General features: G+C 44.4%; 1 protein-coding gene across 1 annotated transcript in view; it reads right to left on the bottom strand.

Annotated features, from left to right (window-relative positions):
* Positions 1–16,513, bottom strand: part of PCDH15 (protocadherin related 15) — a 2,365,808-nt gene that overhangs the window by 1,081,850 nt on the left and 1,267,445 nt on the right. Inside the window, exon 14 of the mRNA XM_075348720.1 lies at positions 1,118–1,267. Within this exon, the coding sequence (XP_075204835.1) occupies positions 1,118–1,267 (150 nt within the window). The remainder of the gene's footprint in view (positions 1–1,117; positions 1,268–16,513) is intronic.

Genomic DNA, 16,513 nt, shown 5'->3' with positions numbered 1-16,513 from the left:
TGCCAATCGTAATTCCACTGGCAGTGGTCATCAGGGGGTTGGAAGGTCCCGATACAGCGATCACCAGGGCACCCTGAAAGCCACTGTAGCAGATGTCCCAGGATTTAAGGATTCATATGCTGTAACGTCCTCCACAATACAGAAGGACTACGCACACAGCAGCCACCATGTGGCAGATAGAGACCACCCGCTGGGTTGACGTGTGATGCAAAGTCAGGTAATTGTCTAATGGAGCCACTGCCACACTCAAAGCCTCCCACCTGCAGCCGCAGGGGGACAATTGAATACAATGGGATTAAAAAATTGCCCCAACAGAGGTGTTGCAGACCAAAGGGTTAATATAACTAAGAAAATACTATATATTTATTCAATGAGACAATTGTATTACAATGCACTAAACGTTTCTCGGACCCAGAATAAAAATGTGCCCTTGATCAGGTGCATCCATCAGAAACTATTGTGTAACTCTCAGGAAGACCTGAGGCCTCCATTCATTACATGGGAGATTAATCATTTAGATAACAGTAGCATTGATGATCATCAATATTTGACTTAACCAATAAGATCTTTGAAATAAAAATAGGGAAAGATCAAGAATATGCTTGTTGGGAATGAACATGGGTCTGGGTCTAATGAAAAGGGAAAAATAACTTCTGTTGAGAATGAACATTCAGGCTAGGTTGTCAAAAAAGGAAAAATGAAATAATATAGAAGCTTCATCAGTAGAACTGTGGGTAAATATAGTGGAAAACAATAGCAAAAAAGAAAAAGGGCCATTAAAGAGTAAATTATTCTATATAATAAAATCTGCAGTCCCTGGGAAAAATGTTTATGAGAAAGTGGTTTACAAATAACCATTTTTAATTTCTTATGTGTTCTCCATTCCTCCAGCTAAAGTAGAGTTGTGAGAAGAGGGGGTTCCAGGCTAGAATGAATAAATCTCCCTGTTGTTTTTTGTTTGTTTTTTTTATGTATTTTTGCAAATAAAATTAATAAAAAAATGATAAAAAAACAGCAAAAAAAACACATTTCACTGCATAGAATGGATGGAACTTTGTTCTAATTTTTACAAATTTATATTACTAAAAATTATTTCTCATGTTAAATGCAAACTTACTTTTATAATGCTCTCTCCAGGTACCATGTCCGTATAGATCTTGATATTATAGGAAATGTTTGAAAATGTTGGAGTGTTGTCATTAGCGTCAATAACTATGATGTTCACATTTACCGGATAACTTTCTTGGGTGCCATCCGAAGCCACCAACTGTAAAAAAAAAATATACAGTTAAAATATTACCGTATTTAAAAACATAAATTAAATACTTTGTTCATTTACAATAGTATGTTTTAACTATTATTGTTTTAACTATTTTTTCGTCAGCAAAAAGTTTTAGTATGAATGCATGACATATATAAATAAATCAATCCCATAATCTTATGTATAATTTAGCCTTTTGTAAATCCTCTGTGTTGGTAGATCCTCAAAATAAGCAATCTAGAACTTTATTCAGGTCAAATTAAAAATACGTTTGGTGTTGTAAGTGTTTAAACAGAACCGGTATTGTAGAAAAATGCTACTAACCTGCAGATATAGGGTTAATCTGAAGATTAATAGCATTCTGAACCTGCCCGCTGTCTGCACATTAAACCCTGCTGCCAGGAGGAAATGAACTTTAATCCTCCCAGCAGTTTTGAAGTTTCAGTCACATGGGCAGACCCTGTGTGGGTTCAGTCACCGCTCTGTGTATGGAGAGCAGCAGCTGTAGTCATGCTGATTGGTTGCTTGCTCTAATGCATAGGCTGTCAATCATTGCAGGGGACATGGTTACATCTGCTGCTCTCCATACATGGAGCGGTGACTAAACTGGCTCTGCCCCATGACTGAAACTCGAATACTACCAAGAGGATTAAAGTTAATTTCCTCCAGTGTGGTTTAATGTGCAGGAACCGGGAGGGTTCAGAATATTTTTAACCTGCAAAATAACCCCACATCTGTAAGTTAATAGCATTTTTCCATGTGACAGCTGCCCTTTTTAAGTAGAGCTATTGATACATCTACGTTTTATACCCCAAATAGGGAAAAGTAAAGCATGTTTTCTAAATAAGCACTTTAAAAAAAGTAAAATGTGTTACATAGAAAGGCAAGATCCACAAGTTGTTAGTTCTTTGAACCTACTACTATAAAAGCACAGGCACAATATATGCCTGGATGAGATCTGGAGGCAGAGACGGGAACACTTTTTTGAGTTTAATGTGAGGGCGCTAAAGTATTTAGACAAGAAAAAGAACACGCAAAAGTCTAACTAAAGAAACAAATGTTAATGCCTCGCACTTAAGTTTATATCATATACACGTAACATCGTGTACTTCATTTGGATGCCGCCACATCTAGTCAAGTTTTACCAAGCAAAGCCATTTCAGGAAAAAAATGGGGGTCAGTTTTCTAAGTCGGCTTTGCCTGCAATGTTGCCGATGTTCTTGTTGTTTCTTAATACTGTTAAGTATACAGTGTGTCCACCCATATCCTATCCACCGCCATTAACTTGAGAACGGCGGCAGCTATAGCATAGAAGTGGTGTCACTGTCTAGGTATAGTAAAGTAGCCATGTGCTACGCAATGAAACCAACTACTGCACCACCTGGTGGAAAACAACTGAGTTACCATTTTTTTCTCGAAAACGGAACGAAATAGAGAAAAAAAGGGAATTACAAAGTTGTAGGGCATTATCAGTTCAATACGAATTAACACCTTGCATACAGAAATGCTATGATTACAATGTGTAAAACTTACAAGGCTATGGACATGAAGCGATACCTCATGGAGACCTTCCTACAAGTCATTGGGTATGGTGGCTGTGTGGCGTGGCCTCCACGCTCACCTGACCTGACCCCATTGGACTTCTTTCTGTGAGGTCACATCAAACAGCAAGTGTATTCGACCCCTCCACCAACATTGCAGGACCTATGACGACGTATCACAGATGCTTGTGCAAACGTGTCACCTACCATATTGCACAACGTGCAGCAAGATACAGTATGCTGTCCAGAGTCCAGATGTGCATTGCAACTGACGGTGGTCACTTTGACCATCAAAGTTAAATGAGTGCCATATGTGTGACCAGCATTCAATGTTTTGGGGGGGTCATGGGTTTCATATCATAGCATTTCTGTATGCAAGGTGTCGATTCATATTGAATTTATGATGCCCTACAATTTTTTATTCACTTTTTTTCTCTATCCTTCTCCGTTTTCAAGATACAAATGCTAACTCCATTGTTTTCCACCAAGTGGCGCTATAGGTGGTTTTATTGCGTAGTGTATGGCTACTTTACTATGCCTAGACACCACTTCTATGCTTATAGCTGCCGCCGTTATCAAGTTAATGGCAGTGGACAGGATATGGGTGGACACACTGTATAGAGCGGGCGGCTTCATGTTGGAATCTGACCAAAGAAGGAGCATGTCACTTCTTTTAACAACTTCATGGATTCTGGACTCAAAACAGTTACAAAAAGTTACGTAAGATGTTGTTTTCCCATTGCTGTGTACTATATTGATTTTATCGTGCGATTTTCTGATTCTTTTTCTGGCGCATTCCAGGAAGAATTGATAGGAAAAGATTTTGTGTGCAAACCCCTTTTTGAGTGTTTATGGAGAAGTTTTGCATTTTCTGAAATGGTATTAAAGAATTTTGCAGGCTTTTTGTACATTTTTTCTGAAGAGCTTTTGTTGCAACTTCTTAATAGGGCAGTGCCTACTTTGGCGTGTTTTATGTCAGGAGCTGTTTAAGAGTATGTGCACACTAGAGATGAGCGAACCGGTCGCGGTTCGGCTCGAGGTTGGTTCGCCGAACGGACCTCCCGTTCGAGTTCGGTTCGTCGAACGTTCGACGAACCGAACTCGAACTGCATAGGAAACAATGGCAGGCAATCACAAACACAGAAAAACACCTAGAAAACACCCTCAAAGGTGTCCTAAAGGTGACAAACAACTCAAACACATTGGAAAGTGACAAGGACATATACTCATGCGAAAACAAAACAGCTGGACAAGGAAAAAGAGGAGGACACACAGATATAGGCATGGCACGCCCTTCTAAAATCATGTAAAACACCGCAAGGTGACTCCAAGCGGAGTCTCCCTTTTTTCCAAAAATTGGGCCACACACACACCCACCCCTTCAGTGGCAGCACTTGTGCCCCAGTTGTACACTTCACAGCTACATTTGCATCAAGCACATTCAAAAATACGCCATTCTTATCCGTCCCCAGGATGACACCGGGGTAGGTAGCAAAGTCTTTCCTGATCCCAGCTCTGTTCATCTTGGCTTCTTTTAAAAACACAGCAAGCAAGGGTTACTCCAAGCGGAGTCTCCCTTTTTTCCAAAAATTGGGCCCACACACACCCACCCCTTCAGTGGCAGCAGTTGTGCCCCAGTTGTACACTTCACAGCTAGATTTGCATCAAGCACATTCAAAAATACGCCATTCTTATCCGTCCCCAGGATAACACCGGGGTAGGTAGCAAAGTCTTTCCTGATCCCAGCTCTGTTCATCTTGGCTTCTTTTAAAAACACAGCAAGCAAGGGTTACTCCAAGCGGAGTCTCCCTTTTTTCCAAAAATTGGGCCACACAGACACCCACCCCATCAGTGGCAGCACTTGGGCCCTAGTTGCAAACAGGATGTTTTGATTTGCATCAAGCACATTCAAAAATACGCCATTCTTATCCGTCCCCAGGATGACACCGGGGTACGTAGATAAAGTCTTTGCTGATCCATGACTTGTTCATCTTGGCTTCTTTTAAAAACAATGTAAGCAAGGGTTACTCCAAGCGGAGTCTCCCTTTTTTTCCAAAAATTGGGCCACACAGACACCCACCCCATCAGTGGCAGCACTTGGGCCCTAGTTGCAAACAGGATGTTTTGATTTGCATCAAGCACATTCAAAAATACGCCATTCTTATCCGTCCCCAGGATGACACCGGGGTAGGTAGCAAAGTCTTTCCTGATCCCAGATCTGTTCATCTTGGCTTCTTTTAAAAACACAGCAAGCAAGGGTTACTCCAAGCGGAGTCTCCCTTTTTTCCAAAAATTGGGCCCACACACACCCACCCCTTCAGTGGCAGCAGTTGTGCCCCAGTTGTACACTTCACAGCTAGATTTGCATCAAGCACATTCAAAAATACGCCATTCTTATCCGTCCCCAGGATGACACCGGGGTAGGTAGCAAAGTCTTTCCTGATCCCAGCTCTGTTCATCTTGGCTTCTTTTAAAAACACAGCAAGCAAGGGTTACTCCAAGCGGAGTCTCCCTTTTTTCCAAAAATTGGGCCCACACACACCCACCCCTTCAGTGGCAGCAGTTGTGCCCCAGTTGTACACTTCACAGCTAGATTTGCATCAAGCACATTCAAAAATACGCCATTCTTATCCGTCCCCAGGATGACACCGGGGTAGGTAGCAAAGTCTTTCCTGATCCCAGCTCTGTTCATCTTGGCTTCTTTTAAAAACACAGCAAGCAAGGGTTACTCCAAGCGGAGTCTCCCTTTTTTCCAAAAATTGGGCCACACAGACACCCACCCCATCAGTGGCAGCACTTGGGCCCTAGTTGCAAACAGGATGTTTTGATTTGCATCAAGCACATTCAAAAATACGCCATTCTTATCCGTCCCCAGGATGACACCGGGGTACGTAGATAAAGTCTTTGCTGATCCATGACTTGTTCATCTTGGCTTCTTTTAAAAACAATGTAAGCAAGGGTTACTCCAAGCGGAGTCTCCCTTTTTTTCCAAAAATTGGGCCACACAGACACCCACCCCATCAGTGGCAGCACTTGGGCCCTAGTTGCAAACAGGATGTTTTGATTTGCATCAAGCACATTCAAAAATACGCCATTCTTATCCGTCCCCAGGATGACACCGGGGTAGGTAGCAAAGTCTTTCCTGATCCCAGCTCTGTTCATCTTGGCTTCTTTTAAAAACACAGCAAGCAAGGGTTACTCCAAGCGGAGTCTCCCTTTTTTCCAAAAATTGGGCCCCACAGACACCCACCCCATCAGTGGCAGCACTTGGGCCCTAGTTGCAAACAGGATGTTTTGATTTGCATCAAGCACATTCCAAATCCACAAGCATTTACTCTCCCCAGGATGACACAGGGGTAGTAAATTCCTTCTGGATCCATGACTTGTTCATTTTGATGAACGTCAGTCTGTCCACATTGTCACTGGACAGACGCGTGCGCTTATCTGTCAGCACACACCCAGCAGCACTGAATACACGTTCAGAGACAACGCTGGCAGCTGGACACGACAAAATCTCCAAGGCGTAACTGGAGAGCTCTGGCCATTTTTCTATGTTTGAAGCCCAAAAGGAGCAAGGCTCCAGTTGCACAGTCATGGCATCGATGTTCATTTGGAGATACTCCTGTATCATCCTCTCCAGCCGTTGAGTATGTGTCAGACTTGTTGTCTCTGGTGGCCTTGCAAAAGAGGGTCTAAAAAAATTATGAAAAGATTCCATAAAATTGCTGTTACCGGCACCAGATACGGTCCTACTGGTACGGGTAGACTGGTGAAGATGACGAGACCGTCCCATGTTTGTCAAGTTACAACTGGGAGATTCCCTCCCTGCACCTGCACGGTTGTTTGGTGGAAAAGCCGAGCTAAGATCGAGTAACAGCTTCTGCTGATACTCCTGCATACGTGCGTCCCTTTCTATGGCTGGAATTATGTCACAAAATTTGGACTTGTACCGGGGATCTAATAGTGTGGCAATCCAGTAGTCATCATCACTTCTAATTTTGACAATACGACTGTCATGTTGGAGGTAGTGCAACAAGAAGGCACTCATGTGTCTTGCGCAGCCATGCGGACCAAGTCAACGCTGTGTTTGTGGCATAGAGGTGCTAACCGTTCTTTCTTCCTCTGACATCTCCCCCCAACCTCTTTCAACTGAAATTTGACCAAGGTCTCCCTCATCCGCTGAGTCTTCCATGTCCATGGACAGTTCGTCCTCCATTTCTTCATGTTCTCCTGCACCTTGCTCAACATTTCGCCTGCTACTATGCGCCCTTGTCGATCCCTGTTCCCCATGGTCCCATGCCTGCTGCGTTGGTGATGATGAACGTCTGGATCTTGGTGATGTTGTTGTCCCTTGCACATATGAATCCTCCTGTAGTTCCTCCCCTTCATGTTGTCCCACCCCCTGACTCCGAATAGTGTTTAGCGTGTGCTCCAGCATGTAAATGACTGGAATCGTCATGCTGATAATGGCATTGTCAGAGCTAAACATATTCGTCGCCATGTCGAAACTGTGCAGAAGGGTGCATAGGTCCTTGATCTGAGACCACTCCATCAGGGTGATCTGCCCCACCTCTGCATCTCGTTGACCCAGGCTATACGTCATGACGTATTGCACCAGGGCTCTGCGGTGCTGCCACAGTCGCTGTAACATGTGTAGAGTTGAATTCCAGCGTGTCGCCACATCGCATTTCAGGCGATGAACCGGCAGGCCGAAAGACTTCTGGAGCGATGCAAGTCGCTCAGCTGCGGCGCTTGAACGCCGGAAGTGAGCAGACAGTTTTCGTGCCCTGTTCAGAAGGCCATCTAGGCCGGGATAGTGTGTTAAAAATTGCTGCACGACAAGGTTCAACACGTGAGCCATACAAGGTACGTGTGTCACCTTGCCCAGGCGAAGGGCCGCACCCAGGTTTGCAGCATTGTCGCACACGGCCTTACCAGGCTGCAGGTTGAGTGGAGACAACCATTTATTAAACTCGGACCGCAGAGCTGACCACAACTCCTCAGCTGTGTGACTCTTATTACCAAGACATGTCAAGCTAAAGACCGCCTGATGCCGTTGCGCTCGGCTGCCAGCATAGTAATGAGGCGTGCGTGATTCCTTCTGCGCAGTGAGAACGCTGGTGGCCTGACCAGGCAGGCTTGGGGCGGAGGTGGAGGACCCAGATGAGGTGGAGGATGCAGAAGCTGTGGCGGAACTTGGACAGACAGAGGATTGACACACAAGTCGTGGGGACGGCAAGACTTGTGCAGCAGACCCTTCACCATCTATCACCATAGTTACCCAGTGCCCAGTCAGCGACATGTAACGTCCCTGTCCATGCTTACTGGTCCAAGTATCGGTGGTGAAATGCACCCGTTCACACACAGAGTTTCTCAAGGAAGCGGTGATGTTGTGTGCGACATGCTGGTGTAGCGCGGGCACACCTTTCTTAGAGAAGTAGTGGCGACTAGGCATCTGGTACTGGGGCACAGCGACAGACATAAGGTCTCTAAAATCCTGTGTGTCCACTAGGCGGAAAGGCAGCATTTCGGTAGCCAACAGCTTACAGAGGGATAGAGTCAACCTCTTAGCTTTGTCATGGGTCGGAGGAAGTGGCCTTTTATTTGACCACATCTGAGGGACAGAGATCTGGCTGCTGTGTGTAGACGGTGTTGAGTAGGGTGTCCCTGGAAAAATGCAGGTTTGTGAGGAAAGTGCAGGCGGAGACATGATGTTGCCTTCATCCAACGTTGGTGCTATCGATGTCTGAGAGAGCTGTACACACTCACTTGTTTCCCCTTCCAAACCAACTGACGACCTTACAAGCAAACTGCCTGTTGCGGTTACAGTGGTGGAAGTTTTGCGTGGAAAAACAGGTGTGACAGCTGTCCCCACAGTCCTAGAAGATGAAGAGCGCGCGGATGCACTGGAAGGGGCGGGCGGTGGATGGTTCGCTCCGCTAGCCGGCATTGCAGCACGGTGAGCTTCCCACCGGGACTTATGATATTTATTCATGTGACGATTCATGGAAGAAGTTGTCAAACTGCTGAGGTTTTGACCTCTACTAACAGAATCATGACAAATGTTACATATCACATGAGTTGGGCGATCTTTTTCGATGTGAAAAAAGGCCCAGGCTAGGCAAGGCTTAGAGGCCATGCGACCTGTTGATCCACCCCGAATAATGCTCATAGGCAGAGTGGTGGCTGAGGATGCAGTTGTAAACGTGCTACCAGTGCTCCGACTCTGTCCAGGAAGGCGCAAGGTAACTTCGTCGTCGGTTGCATCCTCCTCCACCGCCTCTGTTGACCTCCTCGAGTGCCTGACTGGGGGTTGACAGTAGGTGGGATCTAGAACGTCATCATCAATTGTTGTGTTTGCACTCCCCTCCCCCTCAGACCGAGCCTCTTCTTGCCCTGACCGAATATTTAAGTTGTCATCCCAATCGGGTATCTGCGTCTCATCTTCATCAGTATGTTCCTCATTGTCTATAACCACAGGTGTTACAGTTTGTGACAAAGGGTCAACATTATGCTCAGAAACTTGGTCCTCACGGCCTGAATCTGAGTCACAAAGGTTCTGGGCATCACTGCAGACCATTTCCTGTTCTGTATTCACTGTAGCTTGGGAGCAGACCTCTGATTCCCAGGCTATAGTGTGACTGAACAGCTCTGCAGACTCAGCCATCTCAGTTCCACCATACTGTGCAGGGCTGATGGAGACTTCAGAGCTGGGAGAAATCAAGTGTGATTGGGATGACAACTCAGAGGAATGGTGTTTTTTGGATGCGGTACTTGAAGTGGCTGAGAGGGCACTTGTTGGACCACTTGAGATCCATTCAAGCATTTTCCTTTTTTGCCCATCATCTACCTTTGTTCCTCTTGTTCGTGTCCGTAAAAAAGGGAGCACATCGGATTGTCCACAATAAGTAGTAGACATCTTACTTTTGCTAGTAGATGGTCTATCTTCAGCAGATGATAATGGAGCTTTGCCACCTTCCCCACTGACAAAACATTTTTTGCCTTTTCCACCACGCCTCTTCCCCTTTCCACCAGCATCTGTCATTTTGCCACTCATGTTGATTGCGACAAGATTGTGGACTGAAAATGTGGTAGTAAAAATTGAGAGGTGGTGAAGATTGTAGTGGTGGTCTAGCTTTATTAACAGCAGAATAATAAAGAATAAATATCCCTGACAATGTAACTTAGTTATAATTCGTTGGAGTGTGCAACGCAGGCAGACGTGCTGCAAATGTCTTGGCACTAGTGGGACTATAGCAAAGTCCAATAGCCACGTATAGGATGCCACTAGGTACACTGAGTGTTTGCTAGTATAATGGCTTCGTTATAATTTGTTGTAGTGTGCAACGCAGGCAGATGCGCTCTGCAAATGTCTTGGCACTAGTGGGACTATAGCAAAGTCCAATAGCCACGTATAGGATGCCACTAGGTACACTGAGTGTGTGCTAGTATAATGGCTTCGTTATAATTAGTTGGAGTGTGCAACGCAGGCAGATGCGCTCTGCAAATGTCTTGGCACTAGTGGGACTATAGCAAAGTCCAATAGCCACGTATAGGATGCCACTAGGTACACTGAGTGTGTGCTAGTATAATGGCTTCGTTATAATTAGTTGGAGTGTGCAACGCAGGCAGATGCGCTCTGCAAATGTCTTGGCACTAGTGGGACTATAGCAAAGTCCAATAGCCACGTATAGGATGCCACTAGGTACACTGAGTGTTTGCTAGTATAATGGCTTCGTTATAATTAGTTGGAGTGTGCAACGCAGGCAGATGCGCTCTGCAAATGTCTTGGCACTAGTGGGACTATAGCAAAGTCCAATAGCCACGTATAGGATGCCACTAGGTACACTGAGTGTTTGCTAGTATAATGGCTTCGTTATAATTAGTTGGAGTGTGCAACGCAGGCAGATGCGCTCTGCAAATGTCTTGGCACTAGTGGGACTATAGCAAAGTCCAATAGCCACGTATAGGATGCCACTAGGTACACTGAGTGTTTGCTAGTATAATGGCTTCGTTATAATTTGTTGTAGTGTGCAACGCAGGCAGATGCGCTCTGCAAATGTCTTGGCACTAGTGGGACTATAGCAAAGTCCAATAGCCACGTATAGGATGCCACTAGGTACACTGAGTGTGTGCTAGTATAATGGCTTCGTTATAATTAGTTGGAGTGTGCAACGCAGGCAGATGCGCTCTGCAAATGTCTTGGCACTAGTGGGACTATAGCAAAGTCCAATAGCCACGTATAGGATGCCACTAGGTACACTGAGTGTTTGCTAGTATAATGGCTGAGTTTAAAAAACTTGGAGTGTGCAATGCAGGCAGATGTGCTCTGCTAATGTCTTTGCACTAGTGGGACTATAGCAAAGTCCAATAGCCACGTATAGGATGCCACTAGGTACACTGAGTGTTTGCTAGTATAATGGCTGAGTTTAAAAAACTTGGAGTGTGCAATGCAGGCAGATGTGCTCTGCTAATGTCTTTGCACTAGTGGGACTATAGCAAAGTCCAATAGCCACGTATAGGATGCCACTAGGTACACTGAGTGTTTGCTAGTAAAATTGCTTAGTTTAAAAAACTTGGAGTGTGCAATGCAGGCAGATGTGCTCTGCAAATGTCTTGGCCCTAGTGGGACTATAGCAAAGTCCAATAGCCACGTATAGGATGCCACTAGGTACACTGAGTGTGTGCTAGTATAATGGCTTCGTTATAATTAGTTGGAGTGTGCAACGCAGGCAGATGCGCTCTGCAAATGTCTTGGCACTAGTGGGACTATAGCAAAGTCCAATAGCCACGTATAGGATGCCACTAGGTACACTGAGTGTTTGCTAGTATAATGGCTTCGTTATAATTTGTTGTAGTGTGCAACGCAGGCAGATGCGCTCTGCAAATGTCTTGGCACTAGTGGGACTATAGCAAAGTCCAATAGCCACGTATAGGATGCCACTAGGTACACTGAGTGTGTGCTAGTATAATGGCTTCGTTATAATTAGTTGGAGTGTGCAACGCAGGCAGATGCGCTCTGCAAATGTCTTGGCACTAGTGGGACTATAGCAAAGTCCAATAGCCACGTATAGAATGCCACTAGGTACACTGAGTGTTTGCTAGTATAATGGCTTCGTTATAATTAGTTGGAGTGTGCAACGCAGGCAGATGCGCTCTGCAAATGTCTTGGCACTAGTGGGACTATAGCAAAGTCCAATAGCCACGTATAGGATGCCACTAGGTACACTGAGTGTTTGCTAGTATAATGGCTTCGTTATAATTTGTTGTAGTGTGCAACGCAGGCAGATGTGCTCTGCAAATGTCTTGGCACTAGTGGGACTATAGCAAAGTCCAATAGCCACGTATAGGATGCCACTAGGTACACTGAGTGTGTGCTAGTATAATGGCTTCGTTATAATTAGTTGGAGTGTGCAACGCAGGCAGATGCGCTCTGCAAATGTCTTGGCACTAGTGGGACTATAGCAAAGTCCAATAGCCACGTATAGGATGCCACTAGGTACACTGAGTGTTTGCTAGTATAATGGCTTCGTTATAATTAGTTGGAGTGTGCAACGCAGGCAGATGCACTCTGCAAATGTCTTGGCACTAGTGGGACTATAGCAAAGTCCAATAGCCACGTATAGGATGCCACTAGGTACACTGTGTGTTTGCTAGTATAATGGCTGAGTTTAAAAAACTTGGAGTGTGCAATGCAGGCAGATGTGCTCTGCTAATGTCTTTGCACTAGTGGGACTATAGCAAAGTCCAATAGCCACGTATAGGATGCCACTAGGTACACTGAGTGTTTGCTAGTAAAATTGCTTAGTTTAAAAAACTTGGAGTGTGCAATGCAGGCAGATGCGCTCTGCAAATGTCTTGGCACTAGTGGGACAATAGCAAAGTCCAATAGCCACGTATAGGATGCCACTAGGTACACTGAGTGTTTGCTAGTATAATGGCTTCGTTATAATTTGTTGGAGTGTGCAACGCAGGCAGATGCGCTCTGCAAATGTCTTGGCCCTAGTGGGACTATAGCAAAGTCCAATAGCCACGTATAGGATGCCACTAGGTACAGAGTGTTTGCTAGTATAATGGCTGAGTTTAAAAAACTTGGAGTGTGCAATGCAGGCAGATGTGCTCTGCTAATGTCTTTGCACTAGTGGGACTATAGCAAAGTCCAATAGCCACGTATAGGATGCCACTAGGTACACTGAGTGTTTGCTAGTAAAATGGCTTAGTTTAAAAAACTTGGAGTGTGCAATGCAGGCAGATGTGCTCTGCAAATGTCTTTGCACTAGTGGGACTATAGCAAAGTCCAATAGCCACAGATAGGATGCCACTAGGTACACTGAGTGTTTGCTAGTATAATGGCTTAGTTAGAATGAGTTGGAGTGTGCAGAGGACAAGAGGGTACAGTGGCAGGATTGTGGTGCTCTGGGTAGAGGAATGGAAGCCTGCCTTTCTATTCCCTCCTAATGGTGAAATGCAGGGAGGAAATCCCTGACCTGGGCTACACAGACGCTGTTGCTGTTTGCAGGACCTGTCACCTATGGCTCTCTGACCCTGCCGGTACGAGCCCTTAAAAGGACTTCTAGAATGTGCTCTCCCTAAGCTGTCTAACGCTGTGTATGCAGCGCATACAGCTGTATCGGCGATAGGACAAAGGACGGAACTGCGACAGTGATGTCTGACACCAAAGACGCAGAAGGCAGATAATGGCGATCGTGAAGAAAATGTCCGGTTTTATAATGCAGGGACATGTGACATGCAGATCCTATCACACATGCCGTTGCTTCTCTGCCTCAAAGTCCACTTAGGTGTGTGTGTGTCTGTGATTGGCTGACATGCTGGCCAGCCCCACAAGACGCGCGCGCTTAGGGAAGGAAGACAAGAAAAAAAAAAAAAAAATGGCGATCGCCATTATAGAAACAGCAGTGATCTGAAGGTGCTGTTCACGCACACTATACACTGAAATGTGATAATAGTTTGATTCACAGAGTGACTTACACTATTACAGCAGAAACCAAGCTAAGATTTAGCTGTTTTTTGGCTGCTAGAACCGTTCTCGAACGTTTCTAGAACTATCGAGCTTTTGCAAAAAGCTCGAGTTCTAGTTCGATCTAGAACATGCCCCAAAATCACTCGAGCCTAGAACTGGAGAACCACGAACCACGAACCGTGCTCAACTCTAGTGCACACGCCATCATTTTGAAGGGGTCAGCTCAGTAACAACCGGAAAAAGCGCCGAAAAATGGTAAACGGAGCAGACATACGTACTGCTATGACAAAATTACTCTGTACATATGTTCCTGCTTTTTTTTAATTTTCCTTTAATTGATTAATGCTGTGTAAAGCTGGGTTCACAAATAGCGACAGCGACGTCGCTGTTACGTCACCATTTTCTGTGACGCAACAGCGACCTTGTAAGTCGCTGTTATGATCGCTGCTTAGCTGTCAAACACAGCAGAAGCAGCAGCGATCATAACGATACGCATCGCTGTGCTACATGTGCAGAGAGCAGGGAGCCGTGCACACTGCTTAGCGCTGGCTCCCTGCACTCCTAGCTACAGTACACATCGGGTTAATTACCCGATGTGTACTGCAGCTACATGTGCAGAGAGCAGGGAGCCGGCACTGGCAGCGAGAGCGGCGGACGCTGGTAACGAAGGTAAATATCGGGTAACCAGGGAAAGGTCTTCCCTTGGTTACCCGATGTTTACCCTGGTTACAGCTTACTACAGCTGCCAGATGCCGGCTCCTGCTCCCTGCTTGCTTCATTTCGTCGCTCTCTTGCTGTCACACACAGCGATGTGTGCGTCACAGTGAGAGAGCGATGACCAAAAAATGAAGCTGGACATTCAGCAACGACCGGCGACCTTACAGCAGGGGCCAGGTCGTTGCTGGATGTCACACACAGCGACAACAATGGGACGTCGCTGCAACATCACAGAAAATGGTGACGTAGCAGCGTCGTCGTTGTCGTCGTCACTGTGTGTGACACCACCCTAAGTCATAAAAAGGCATGAGTATTGTTCTAGCAGCTTCCATTTGGAAGCCACTTAATACCTTACATATACAGTTAAAAAGCCAAGAAATTGGTCAAAAAGATGCTTCTGGAAAAAGGTTGTCTGAAGCATTTTCCTCTGGCCAAACTTATATGGTACAACAGAGTCTACAAGACACCATGTACATACATCCTTAAAGAGGGGACATACAGTTCCTTTTCTGAAATTAGACATTTTAGAATGTGAAGTGTCTAAAAGGCTCAAAATGTATAACGGTTAAAAGTGCTGGAAGAGACAGTAAGAACAAATAAGGTCTTATCCTAAAACACTGTCAGCAACGGTGCTGTAAGGGTAGACTCACCTGGTCTGGTTGTGTGAGTCACATCCACTGTAATGGCGTAAATATAGCTGCAGCAGAACCCCCGTGGAGATGCAGTTCAAATTTGGAGAGAAAAGGATTAATAGACCGCGCTGCTGTAGAAAAGAGGATCCATGTAGAAGGAATGTTTTTATTCGTCTATGCGTTTCAAAGCCTTATGGCTTCTTCCTCAGGAAAAGTCGCATATTTGTCCTGAGGAAGAAGCCATAAGACTTTGAAACGTGTAGACAAATAAAATCATTCCTTCTACACGGATCCTCTTTTCTACGACAGTGCGGTCTACTAATTCATTTCTCTCCAAATTTTAACTGCAGACTAAAAATGTAAACATATGAACATAAAGTTGTGCTTTCTTCATCGAAATTTATAGTAGGATTCTTTCGATGCTCTATAAGTGCCTTTTCTGGCTGGTTGAGGAGAAGAACCACTCAAAAATTATCAGAAAAATAGATGCAGGGTAAACATACCTCAAAATTCCTCCCAAAACAGGACAGTTTCCAGAAGCACATTCTGCTTGAAAAAGCTCCTGATAATTTTTGATTTCCTCCAAAAAAAAAAATCACCTTTTTTTTTCATTTTGGTAAATTTTGGCCAAAAATTCTATGGTCTAGTAAACCATCTAATTTTTTTAAAATATTATGTCTTATTTTTAAAATCTTTCCAGACTGTTTTAGGCTCCACACATTTCATATACTGTATGCTTAGAATAAGAAGAATATATTATTTGGCTATTTATTTAGAAATCTGACTCATTGTGCAGTATTGAAATTGTTTTTCCTCAGTTGCTAAATACAAACTTAAAGAAATCCTTCCCTCATTATGCCTTTGGCCGACTGCATCAAAGTTTATGAGTAATAGCTATTGTCAAATGCTTTATTGCCCACTGATGTCAGTAAGCGTAATTTACAGGCAAGCAGCAAATACTAGAGGGATATATTGATTATAGGAATAAAAATAAAATTGAAAACAACATATTTCACACATTCGCTACTGGCTTTCATAGCAGCGAAATTGGTCTATTATTGCAACTGGAAGCAAAAGAACAGAAATCCTTGTATTACCTGTGTTTATTCCTGTTTACCCAGATATATAGGTTAACGATGAGATGTCAGTCAAGGCCAAAAGTGTTGGCACCCTTGAAATTGTTCCAGAAAATGAAGTATTTCTCTCAGAAACTTATTGCAATTACACGTTTTGCTATGTTAATGTTTATTTTCTTTGTGCATATTTGAACAACATAAAAAGAAAGAAAATAAGGTAAATTGGAAATAATTTCACACAAATTATAAAAAATAGGTTGGACAAAATTGTTGGCAATCAATCGCTTCCCATAACGATCAACAAG

This window comes from Anomaloglossus baeobatrachus, chromosome 5, assembly GCF_048569485.1.
Source record: "Anomaloglossus baeobatrachus isolate aAnoBae1 chromosome 5, aAnoBae1.hap1, whole genome shotgun sequence".
Taxonomy (NCBI): Eukaryota; Metazoa; Chordata; class Amphibia; order Anura; family Aromobatidae; genus Anomaloglossus; species Anomaloglossus baeobatrachus.
Note: the sequence above shows the minus strand (reverse complement) of the source record. Positions and strands in the feature narration are given on the sequence as shown.